Source organism: Pantherophis guttatus, chromosome 1 (assembly GCF_059756535.1).
Source record: "Pantherophis guttatus breed Tessera chromosome 1, ASM5975653v1, whole genome shotgun sequence".
Lineage (NCBI taxonomy): Eukaryota > Metazoa > Chordata > Lepidosauria > Squamata > Colubridae > Pantherophis > Pantherophis guttatus.
In genome coordinates, this window is record NC_142063.1 from 98141489 (window position 1) to 98154797 (window position 13309).

The 13309-nt window shown below is 34.7% G+C and overlaps 1 protein-coding gene across 2 annotated transcripts in view; it reads left to right on the forward strand.

Moving 5' to 3' along the window:
• Nucleotides 1-13309, forward strand: part of SBF2 (SET binding factor 2) — a 227759-nt gene that overhangs the window by 89868 nt on the left and 124582 nt on the right. For both annotated transcript variants that reach the window (XM_034417071.3, XM_034417072.3), the window contains exon 3: nt 11132-11269. In XM_034417071.3, coding sequence (XP_034272962.1) covers nt 11132-11269 — 138 coding nt within the window. The remainder of the gene's footprint in view (nt 1-11131; nt 11270-13309) is intronic.

Sequence of the window (13309 nt, forward strand, 5' to 3'; positions counted from 1 at the left end):
TGGTTGCTAATCATTTTGCAGAGAGGTAAAGTTTTCTTTGCTTTAAAAGGCTTCAAATTTGATAAACCTATTTGATTTCTCTGTGGTAAATAGGAAGTCCTAGTGTAGAATCTTACCTTATAAAATACAAAACCAACCCTTTTGTTTTTTAAACAAACTCTACTAAATGATTTTTTGGACCAGCCTAATTCAAATATATCCAATAGTGACAGAACACAGAGTTCAAATGCTTCTTCCTTTTTTTCTTTTTTGATACACGTATATGAAGTCAGATTTTGATTTGTAAGACTAGAAATTGAATTGATGATGCACCAAACTTCCACATTTCCAGCCTTACTGCTTAATACTAAGTGGATTTATAATCAGTAAAATCAAAACCATCTTTTAACCACATTTCTACCAATATGTAGCAGTGAATAACCGATCAGACTAATTGAGAATTCAGTAGAAACTGGAGAGAATTAAACAGAGTTAGATAAAAATGACTACTTAACACCTGCTTGCCAACTACTCTTGCAAGTACAACATCAATTATATTAACCTACATTTTTTGGTTATTTCCCAAGGGGAGTATTGTGCAACAAAATAGGATGGGATTCTAGGAGAGATAGCAATGTTATTGAATTTACAACAGCAATTATTGTTTAAATTTACTATTTTTATCTTCCCTAATCCTTGTATGTTATATTCATTTTTTAAGTCATTCAGGATATCGCTTTCAAGTGCAAAACAATAAAAAGCCATTAATGAAATAAAACTGATCATTTATATGACTCATATTGGAAGTGCCTATTAAAAAATATTTATTGAAGAAAATCACATTTGATATTTTTCTTCTTTTGTCTGGTTTCTAATCCTCTCTTTCATAGATTGATATCAATTCATATTATTGGCTGAGCTGCAGGGCATGATGAACTTTTCAGATATCAAATTCCATGGAAGCTTTTTGTCTAGACTCTAGAGGCAGTTACAGAGTTAAATAAATTTTTGGAAAGTTGCTGGAAATGAACCAAGCAGTTGGGAGAATTTAACTTTTTATTCAAAATACATTAAAGTTTGTTTTTAATATTCTGAATTTTTCATTCCAAGAAAGTTAACTGGCATGTTTTCCCCAAAGGTCAATATGTCTGGTTTCTGTAACAGCTCATGAGTTGTCAACAGGCATTTTAGTTGTTGTTGTTATAAAACATCTGTATACCAAGAATATAAAGATGAAGTTCAAACATGCTGTCTAATGCTGACCATAATGTCTAAAAAAAATCACTTAATTATTCTATGCCTTGCTTTATTTTAAAATAGTTAAAAGATTCAAAATTTAGAAGTTTGATTGTTTTTGTTTTACTGTACAAGGATACATAGAATAGAAAGAGCAGAAAGTTTTGGTGTGAACATTTATCTGCACAAGTGAGACACGGGCAGATCTGTACATTGGGGAAACAAAACAATCACTTCATAAATGCATGGCACAACATAGGAGAACAAACAATTCAGCAGTCTATCTGCATTTAAAAGACAAATGCTACTCTTTTGAAGACAGTAAAGTCCACATTTTGGACAGAGAGGACCACTGGTTTGAGAGAGGCCCTCTGTGTCAAAATTGAACAACCCTCTCTCAACAGAAGGAGAGGGATACAACATTATCTATCTCCAGTCTACTGTACAGTCCTTTCAGCAGTTCCAAGAAGGCTCCACACCCATTTGTACTATTCAGGTGATCCTGAGAACATAGCTAAAAGAATGCAAATGACCAGCTGCCTGCAAGGAATATAAATCCTTCCATTCCCCACCATCCAGTCAGAGCTGAAGAAGCTTCTTTGATGAGAAGTGATTTTTTTAAAAAATCCAGCTGCCATTTGAAAAAAGCACCTTTGGGGTGATTTGTTTCTGTAATCCTTTTACTGCTGCTTGTTTATCCAAAGATACTGAAAATCAAATAAATGTAGAAGAACACTGTATAGTAAGAGATTATATATTTATTATTTATATAACATCTTGTAATCTAAATAATTTCTCCAGTGAACAACATTTCCTGCTACCTTCATAAAAATATACACTTAATGAAACAAGAGGGGAAGAGTTCAGACTTACTATTTTTGTGACCTCTAGTTCTAAGATGGAATAGAGAAAGGGAGTGGAGGAAAGTCCTGTACTCTGGTTCAAGGTAAATGACTGTTTGGTTTGATACTAAGACCAATGTTTACAGAGCATTATTTTTTGGTAGGCTCTGGTATCCGGAAAAAAATAAAACAAGCAGCAAAAGAAGCCACTGTTCAATCTCTGAAGGGGATCATGTTGCAGTCTCTAAAATGGACGGAATGTGCTTCTGCTCAATGGAATGATTTCAAGCTGGGCCACTCCAGGAAAGGAAAAAGGAAGAAAATTATGAGAACAAGGATGTTTAGCAATGTAAAGATGGAATCCACTATTGCTAAGGATGGTCTGTTCCAACGTCTCCATGGTCCTACATAAGTATCAGGATTACAGAACTTTGGCTAGGAACATCAAAGATATTTGGGAAGCTCCAGATATTCAACAAATAGTTAATATAAGTACAGGTAGTCCTTGACTTACAACCAGTCACTTAATGACTGTTCAAAGTTACAACAACCTCGGAAAGAATGCTTTACAGCATATAAAGCTCTTCTGACTATATCAAAATGTTCCACCAAGCAAATTCCTAAAGAGGAAGCAGATCCATCAAGTAGATTCCTAGATCAGAAGCAGATCCTCTCACTAGGATTCTGCTTGATAAACTTCATGATTGTTAAGTGAGTCATGCAGTCATTAAGTGAATCCAGCATCCCCCTGACTTGCTTGTCAGAAGTCCGTTGGGAACGTTGCAAATGGTGATCAAATTATACCAGAACACTGCAGCCATTACATGCCTTTAATTGCCAAGCTTATAACTTGAAAGCAGTCCAGAGTCACCTTGTAGGAGAGATGAGCGGCATAACAATGTAATAAATGAATAAATGTCAAGCACCCAAATTTTGATTATGTGACTGCAAGCACATTGTGATGTAAGTGCAAGGACCAGTCGTAAGTCACTTTTGTCAGCATCTTTAAACCTTCAATGAATGGTTGTAAGTTGAGGATTACCTGTCTTTTTATATCTCTTACTATTTCTAGCATCTCTGTCTCTTTATATATCTCTTATCTATGAAAATGAGTTCATAGCAATGGGTTGGTGCTACATGGGAGATGTATCAGTGTTCATATAGCTCTTCCACATATTTGCTAGTGGCCCTGAAATTGAAATTCTTCTGTAAAGAATGTTATGAAGCTCTCACAGAACAAAAGGGAGGAAATTTTCATCAGATTTTGTCCTCATGCTCTGGGGTTAGAACATTAAGGAACCCTCTGGATATGTATGAAAATGGTATGTTGTAAGGGAGGTATTTGGCAATAAACATCCCCATTCCCCAGCATGGGTTGTTATTGGATTTCAGTCCTTTTTGTTTGCAAAAGGAAAAGCCTGGATACAAACCAAAGTATTTGTAAAGAATTTTCTAATTTCTTAGAGGAAAAGTGTTCTTTGTGTTTTAAATAAAATATATTGTCATTTTAGTCTCCTTTTCAGTGTTTTCTCCAGCTTTGGAGATACGGTAGCCCAAGCTGTAAAGAATAGTTCAAGTCTGCAATACTAGTTTGTAGGAACATAGCTATTTATTTGTATATTAATTTGGGAAAGTGTGAAATATAATAAATGAATTTACAATTTCTGTCAATGAAAGTGTTATGTGTACCAAAGAAACAGGCTGCATTTTTCAATAAAATTAATGATACCTAAAATGCAACATGACCTAACAGAATTTGGTATAACCAAATATGATATAAGGATACAGAGAAATCAATTCTCTTAATTTATTTGAAAAGAAAAATTTAAGACAATTCCCCATAAAAAGAACAAAACATTTCATTAAACACAGAAAAAATTGTGCAATGCTTGGCTTTCTATTTTGTCTACTCTAGCTGGAGTCAGCCTTGGAAATTGGTCTATGCACACTTAAAGGATTTGGAAGAAGTGCCTTCAATCTTAAACAAGCACAGCAACATCTCTTCCAACCAAAAACAGCTGCATCTTTTTTCAGACTTCTCTACAAGTCTGAAAGAAAAAATGGCATTCCTTTAACAGCTGGTAGAAAGAATTGACTTCTGAAAACATTGGCATCCCCCCCCCCCCCCAGATTATGACAGAGATTGAGAAAAGACATGCTGCTTTAATTAGTAGCAGAATAGTGTTGTGTTAATGTGAGCATTTATTCCACATCACATAGTTGCTGAAAGGGGTCGTCAGAGTATTTTCCTACCTCCAATGCACTGAATCATCTTTCTTCCTTTGCATCTGGACAACTTCAGAGCTGCCAGAAGCCACAAGTAGTAGTAGTAGTAGTAGTAGTAGTAGTAGTAGTATCAATATTATTGATGTAGATTATCTTATTTCTAAAATTAATTGCTCATTTATTAGCAATTCATTCTCACACTAACCATTCTCACCCACAGAAAGGTTTGAGGGAGTAGGAACTCATTCCTCTTCTTTCCAAAAAAAAGAAGATAGAAACCTGGAATGGAAATGGAGTAAAGGGGACAGAGAAAGGAAGAAAGACAGCATAAAACGGAATGGAAATAAGACCAAGGGAAGACATAAGATACCAGTAATAAAACAAAGTTCCATTTGGAGAATTAAATTTAACCTAGCAAACACCAGGGACGACCTCTGCCCCGCATAAATTAACTGGGTCAGTTAATCTTATCTTTAGGGGGATCCTTATTAGAGATTTGTATAATTGGCTCATTTAGTGTGTTTTTTCTTGCTCAATATTGTAGATATTGTTCCCAATAAATGGAAAGCAAGTACCATAATACACCGATGATAATTGAAGAGAGAAAAACTTGTACTTCCTGTCAGGTGAATATTGTATAAATATTTTGAGCCTTTTTAAAAGAGAGGTTTTAGATTTTTTTAAATCCTGCCTTTATTATTTTTATAAATAACTCAGGGCTCAGAGCATACCTAATATTCCTTCCTTTCTTATTTTCTACACAACAACATTGAGTTGGGCAGAGAGAGAGTGACTGGTCCAAGGTCTAGTTCAAGTGGGACTAGAACTCAGTTTCCTGGCTCTTAGCCTTGTACCTTAGCCACTAGACTAAGTGGGCTCTTATATAGCTGTTTTCTATCATTTACATATTTACATAGTAGTTATATAGTTTTGCAGGACCAAATCTGGTCTTAAATTGCAGTTTTCATATTCTTCATACAAAATATATAATCAAAACCATCATATTCCAAAAATCAAAAGAAAAACAAAAGTAAAAGCCATTTCAACAGAATGACTAGCAACATTAATCTCCAGAATAGAAAAGCTAGATGTATTTGGTTAGCATATGAATTGTTATATTCTCCCATTTCCAAATAAAGTAACTATATACAGTAGCAGAATATATTAGATCATAAGTTCAAGACTTACAATTGTATCAGAATCATTATGAAACAACGACAAATCCTCCTTGAGCTAAGCCCAGCTGCAGGCTAATGGCTTTATACATCTGGGCTGGTTTTCTTAGCATCATTTGCAGTCATAGTACATTTCATGCTCTATTTGTGAAGCAATGACCATCTATTTAACTTGGCTAATGCAGCTTTTATTATGCTCTTAATTAAATCCTATGCCATATATATTGAGGCATATATTATGTTTCTGAAATATTTCTTATCCTTCCTGTCTTTCCATGGTATCATAATGTTATGCTGTTGTTTCTATGTGGATATAAACATGATTTATGTCTCCTTGGGGGCAGTTCAGCTCCATGCACTTTTGGATGAAGTCTATGTTTGTTTTAGTTGCTACATTTAGCACAGAAGAGCTAGGAAGTTGATTTCCAATCTGTTCTATTCCTGCCTTTATCCTGGATAGGGCAAATCCTTGACATACTCCAGTCAGCTGCACAATGAATGGATTTTGTCAGTTTTAAGTGGGACTAGAAATGAGACTTTTCTTGAGTACCATCAGAGGGAGTACATTAGGCAAGTGATATTGATGTCACTTTTTAAAAAGCAGTACATAGGTTTCTTTTTGCATCCTTTATATTTTAAACACCCACTGGTTGGGACTTTTTTAATAAACAAACACTCTGGATAGACAGGTTATGCAGTATTTTCTTATCCTTTTCAAGTTTTCCTTTGACAATAATCAGGGTATCTGGCAATACCTTTTCAGACTAACAACTGGAGTTGGGGCTAGCAATTCCATTAATAAATGACATGTTTGTAAAGTCAAGTGTCACATGACAACATCTGACTTATATCAGTTCTGGCTGCAGCTGTTAAGTGAATCACCACAGGTTGTTAAGTGTGATGGCATGAGACTGCAATCTATGACTTCCTGCCAGCTTCCCCATTGACTTTGCTTGTTGGAAGCTGGCTGTGAACACTGCAAGTGGTGATTATGTAACTATCCTTTAGAAAATACTATGTAACTTGTAATGACCAGTCATTTTCTCCCTTGTATAGAAATATGTCTTCGTTCTTCCTCACAGGAACTTGTGAGCCATAGGTACTAAACATAGAGGGGCATGATGGCTCAGCAGTCAAAGACATTGATCTTGTCAGCTGAACGCTAACAGCCCGGGTTTGAGACTTGAATGCTGCACAGCCAAGTGAGTTCCCCTTCCTTGCCCCAGGTCCTGCCTACCTAGTAGTTCGAAAGCATGCAAATGCAGGTAGATTAATAAGTACCACTTTGTGGAAAGGTAACAGTATTTCATGCACCTTTGGCATTCATGCTGGCCGCATGACCACAGAAAATGTCTTTGGACAACGCTGGCTCCTTCGGCCAAGAAACAGAGATGAGCACCATACCCTAGAGTCGGACGTGATTGGACAGGGAAGGGAAATCTTTATCTACTAAACATAATGCACTAAACAAAGTAAAATGTATTACTACTATACTGTATATAAAATTACAGAAATATAATTCAAATGATATTTAACTGTCATTGAAAAATTGGTTTATATGGAGAATTATGAGAATATAAAATGTGTACATAGATGTAGAATCATATAGTTGTATCTATGAAATATAAGAATCTGTTATGTCTTTCTGATATTCAACCATATCGAATAATTTGAAATAATTAATGGAGGACATAATACAATAGTCTTAAATTCAGGAAGACAGGTTCCAGATGAGTATTAGAAGAATTTTTTTTCCATTGTAAATAGTTTGATAGTGGAAACTGAATATTAAGAGAAACATTGAGCTATACTTCTCTGAATATGTTGAAGCAAAGGGCCCAAATGATCCCAAATAACTTTTAGAGACAAAAGAAGTAGAGATCTTCCTGTTCTCTACACATTAGTGATATTTTCTTGTAATCAATTGGTTTTCAAATACAGAGGTATTCAGTTATCTCTTTCATTATTTATTGTCTGGGAAGATAATCATTGCATTGCAGCTTGTTGACAAGAATATGACTCATACAGTCCTTTTAACTAAGTTCCTTGACTGGTCAGTGAACAGGTGAGTGAATTTAAAGGAACTTAATGTTAAAGGAGATGGATTGGTCTTTTGCATACAAAAAACTGAGAACATGGACAAATCTTTATAACAGTCTTGCTGTCTGCTCTTAAAACATCCTTGCCTGTTTCAAAGCAAGTTTTTTACAAGAGTTTCTGATTGCTGATATTTTGTTTGGTTCCATTCTCAACCTACATAGACATCTCTTTCCCAGCCTTGGCATTTGTTTGGCGTCTGTGTAGAATTGTCTTGATTTTTATTATTCACAACTGCTGTTGATGGGTTTGACTTTGTTTCAACTGTTTCATAAAGATTCGTCTGTGCTACTGTTGACTTTAGTATTCAGAATATATTTGATGTTGGATTTGATGCTGGATTTGATGCATTCCATTCATAGCACTCATAACATTCATAGCACTGTTCTCTACTCTTTCATGTACTTTGCTCTGTAAAGTTTCTAGGAAATTGCTATTGACAGGATGCTAGTCACAAAAGGACTTCAATAAATGCTAATAGAACACCGAGACTCAGCCTCCTTCCATTATTTGGAGTAGAGGCAGTGGTATGCTGGTAAATAGTTAAGAACTAAGTTTCCTGGCTCCATTGCTGCCGCCATGCTGCTAGCCATAGAACAGCCAATTACCACACTAAATGTTGGGGCTCAGCTCTGCTCTCCATCAGCTTGCAAAATTCTTGAAAATGTAACTGAGGATAGAGCTATTTTATGATTCAGAAAACTGTTCAAGATGCAGCAGTTGGAAACCAGGATCTATTGAGTCTCCTTCAAGAGGTTTTATTTTTTTTTTTAAAAAAAAGTGAGCAACAGCTCTTATGAAAAAGGTAGATGAAAATTAGAAGCAAAAAAGCCTTGAAATTCCAATATGTAATTCATTGCTTTACTCAGTCAAATTGGCTGTTTTTGCTGTGATATTAATATTGATATTGGCAGAACTTATTGAAACAATGCAAGACACTTGACAGAAACCATATCCAGTGCCTTCTATTTCCAGCATATTGAAAATCTAAACATACTGTAAATGATTACTTTGTCATCTACGTTAAAATTCAAATGTAGGTAAATGCTTCCAAAAACAATCTTAAAGGATCCAAATTACTGTTATGGATGAAGAGGGACACTAGCTTGATATCCCGGGTTAAAAGCTCTACCGTATGTTGGAATCACCAGTTTATCAGCATGGCATTATGCTATTAACAATACTTTATTTAGTGGGTGTGCTTTTATCAGAATTTGACACGTCGTAATTCACAATGTAGGGTGCTGATAATAAGCTTTAAAAGCCTTCATGGATTAGAATCTAGATATCAGTGAGATTGTTTCAAGTAGAATCTTGTGTGTGCTGGTTTAAAGTATGTGAGGTACAATGGAAGGAGGCTTGGAGACAAGTATTCTTGGTTAAAATTTCCCTCCTGTGGAGTCAGCTATTGTTAGTCACTAAGATTTGCCTGAATGAAGCTGCATAAAAGTACAATAAAGTAATAAATAAATATTGGGTGGTTTTGTACTTGAACTGCTTGTTTTCAGCAAGGACCAATATTGCACCATTTTTATTAAAATCTGCTGAATATGCTATGTTATTATTAATTGTTACATTACCTGACTTTCATTATAATTTATATCTATATAATGTCTATCTGGACTGAGGCAGCAGAGAAATTAAATGAATAAATAATCTTGGGACATCTGTATAAAGAGCTGTAAATATAACAGAATATATTGTTAAACAGAATTTCTTCTTGAAAGGTCATATGACTTCTTTATTTTGTTGCATATAATACTGTTATGTATCTGATACTTAGTAGAAATATCTAACTAATGTCATCTGCAGTACATCATTGAATATGTCATTCATGTTGCTTGTTTAGTAAACTGACAGCCAGCCAGTTCATGTAATATTTTCATACACAAAATCACAACATTCTTTTTGTTTATTAAATATTCAGAAAATATGCTTTTGTATTATGTTCTTTAATGTAAATAATCTTGATTCATGTAGACAATGCAGCTGTGAATGGGATAGTCACAGCTATCATTCAAAAAGTACCACAATTATTAGGATTTATATTTAGTGCATGATCAAGTCTCCATCAGGTTAAGCTGGTATTTTCATGAATATATTCATGTAGTTTTCCTTGCAACAATCCCAAAATAGTTTTCCATTGTTTTCTTCTGGAACGATGTTCAATCTGCTAGCCGCCTGTTTGTATACTAACCATGCCTAACCTTGCTTAGGTTCTGAACTCAGAGAAAGTTGGTCCCATGCTCCTCCTGTTCAAATCAGGGAATAAGTAATAAACAGATGCATTTGCTTGCAGAAAGAAATACTGGCAGGCCTGAAGGTTCAATGCAAAAGATGGCATCTCCAGTTGAGATGGTGCTGTGGTTGGACCATGTGATGGACATATGGTGCTAGGCAGGGGCTTGGACTTTCCTTTGGGTGGGGAAAACCTGGAAACTCAGATTCGGGTTTTCCCAGATGATGTGCCAATATGACATCTCTAATAAAATGGAACTTTGAGGAATTTCAAGCCTCTGAGTCTTTTTTTGTTGGGGGTGTTACTTGGAACCTTGACAAATACATTGCGTGAAACAAAATAACAGAGTTGGAAGGGACCGTGGAGGTCTTCTAGTCCAACCCCATGCTGAAGCAGGAGATCCAGCCTATACCATTCCAGACAAATGGCTTCAAGTCTCTTCTTAAAAGCCTCCAATGATGGAGCGCCCACTTAACTTCTGAAGCCATTCTTAAACCATTCCACTGATGAAAGAATTTAAAATAAAAAATCATCTGAACTATTTCATTAGTTTTATTAGTTTTTTTACATGTATTAAAAACTTTATTCAAGGACAAAACAGGTTTTCTTTCAAAATATTTTGATTCATACTTCATTTTAGCATTCTTTTTAAAAGTATAGATAAGGAAATGAGATCAAAAATATTCGTTGTAGACGGAACACTAGCAGTCATACTTAGCAGAAGTATGTCTAAAGATTTATGAAAGCAATAAGCTTTGGGTATTATTTTTTTAAAGAAAAAAAAATCTCATTAGAGAAGTGCTTAAATACTTGCCTAACTGAAAATTATAAATGCAACACCAATTTTTAGGTTTATGTTTGTGGGAAATCAAATTATATTTTGTTATGCAAATATCATGTTACCTGGATTAGTTTGCATAATAAATTCTGTATTTGAATGCTTCTGGACCAATATCTGAATGAAACATGAATTACAGTGTTTTTTAAATAGATTCAGTTTAGTAATTAAACTGAAATATTAATGGAATATGGTACAAAACCGGAAGAAAAATAAAGGATAGTTTTGAAAATCAGTAGAATATCTGCAATGATGATGATTATTATTTTTTGCAATTCCTGCAGCCTGGGTTTCTTACATTTCTGATTTGATTTTAGATCCACACAATATTGGTTTTGAAATATCAAATTATATGTTCTTTATTGATTATTTATGTTCAATTATATGTTCAATTATTGATTATTTTATAAAATAAGTTTTATTCTTGTTGTCTAATTTATCTTTGTATTAAACTCTCTGTGTGCTTGCTTTTTTTTTTTTTTTTTTTTTTTTTTTGTAGTTTTGTCAACCCGGAGGATGGCATTTATCCAGAGAAAGGAAGCAGCCTACATTTTTTGTGGTGGTTTTGACAGATATAAACTCTGAACGACACTATTGTTCTTGCCTAACATTCTATGAAGCAGAGATCGATTTGCAGGTAAATACGACAAACTATAATATGAACAAGTAGGAGAGCGTCTAAAATATATTTTTCAACTTAGAGGGTACTAAATTACTCTTACATATTTACTAGCGTGCTGTCTGCCAGGTAACAGGATAACAGAGATGGAAGGGACTTTGGAGGTCTTCTGGTCCAACCCCCGATCAAGCAGAAGACTCTATACCATTTCAGACAAATGGCTGTGCAGTCTTTTTTTTAAAAGCCTCCAGTGATGGAGCACCCACAACTTCTGAAGACCTATGATTCCACTGGTTTAGTTTTACATTGTTTCTCTCCTTGATTAGTATCTATTGCTTTTTGTCCTACCTTCTCGTGCTTTGGAAAATAGGTTGACTCCTCTTCTTTGTGGCAGTCCTTCAAATACTGGAACACTGCTATCATGTCTACCCTAGTCCTTCTTTTCACTAGACTAGATATAGTCCTGCAACCATTCTTCATATGTTTTAGCCTCCACCCCCCTAATCATCTTTGTTGGTCTTCTCTGCACTCTTTCCAGAGTCTCAACATCTATTTTTATATTGTGGTGACCAAAATACAGTGTTCCATGTGGTCTTACCAAGGCCTTATAAAGCAGCACTAACTCTTCACGTGATCTTGATTCTATCCCTCTGTTAATACAGTCTAGGATTGTATTGACTTTTTTGGTGGCTGCAGCACCATGTTGGCTCACATTTAAGTGGTTGTCCACTAGGACTCCAAGATCCCTTTCGCAGTTACTGCTATTGAGCCAAGTTTCACCTAGTCTTTACCTGTATATTTGGGTTTTCTTGCCTAAGTGTAAAACCTTACTTTTCTCTACATTGAATTTCATTTTGTTGGATAGGACCCAGTGTTCAAGTCTCTTAGGATCCATCTGGATCTTGAGCCTACCTTATGTTGGCTACTCTGAAAATTTGATGAGTTCCCCTTCTACTCCCTCATCTAAATCGTTTATGAAGATATTGAAGAGTACTGGACCTAAAACAGAACTTTGGGGTACCCCCTGCTTACTTCCCTCCATATAGATGTAGTTCCATTAAAGACTACACATTGAGGGTGGTTTGTTAGCCAGTTACGAATCCATCTTGTGGTGATGCTGTCTTTCCCACTTTTTTCTAGCTTACCAAGCAGTAGATTGTGATCTACTTTGTGAAATGCCTTTCTGAAATCCAAGTATACAATGCAATGGATAGATAAATGCAGATACTTCCTGAAGTAAATATATAGATACATATTCTGTATCTTCCTACTCTTTATAACTTTAATTACTTAAAATTCCTCCTTCATTCACACATACCAGTATCTATTCAATTTCAATAGGAACAGCTCTCTGCAAGGAAACAATACTTGAATTATTTTGCTCTGTTTCCAGTAAGACAGCCACAGTTATTTCTGAACCTTGAATTAAGTTGATATTTACATTAAATTAATTTCTAAATAAAATCTGAAAATTTTAACAGTTCATCTAGTCTTAATGTATGTTTCATGAATCAGTGCTTAATTCATTGCATTTAGCCTCAGAAATTCTTCTCAGAAACATTTACTTGAATTATAGGTGATTTTGTTATCTAACAACTGAAGTATTTCCCATAATTGTTTTGTTTTTTCCGAGAACAATTCAACATAACACTTAAGTGGTGTTAAATGATTTGATATCAATTTCTTCTTACTACATTTCAGTGGAATTTGTTTAAACATCCTGCTCCCTCTGGTGGTTGTGAATTGGAGGAAAGCAAACCTGCAAACCTAATTTAATTTTTATTTCTGTTATATAATGAAATGCAAAGTATAATGGTGCAATGTTCTAAAATACTGGTTCTACATAGAAAATTTTAAAATTATGAAAATTTGTACGGAATTGATCTCTATAATTACAAATTATGTACTCTGTCCTATTTATTTTCTCATTCATCGTTCAGATCTGAAATGGAACATCTTCCCTTTAAGATAAATGCATTTAGATATGAATACATTCCTTAAAATAGAAATGTTGGTTTAGATTTTGGGTGTAACCTGTTTGGCAACTTCTTTTTCAAA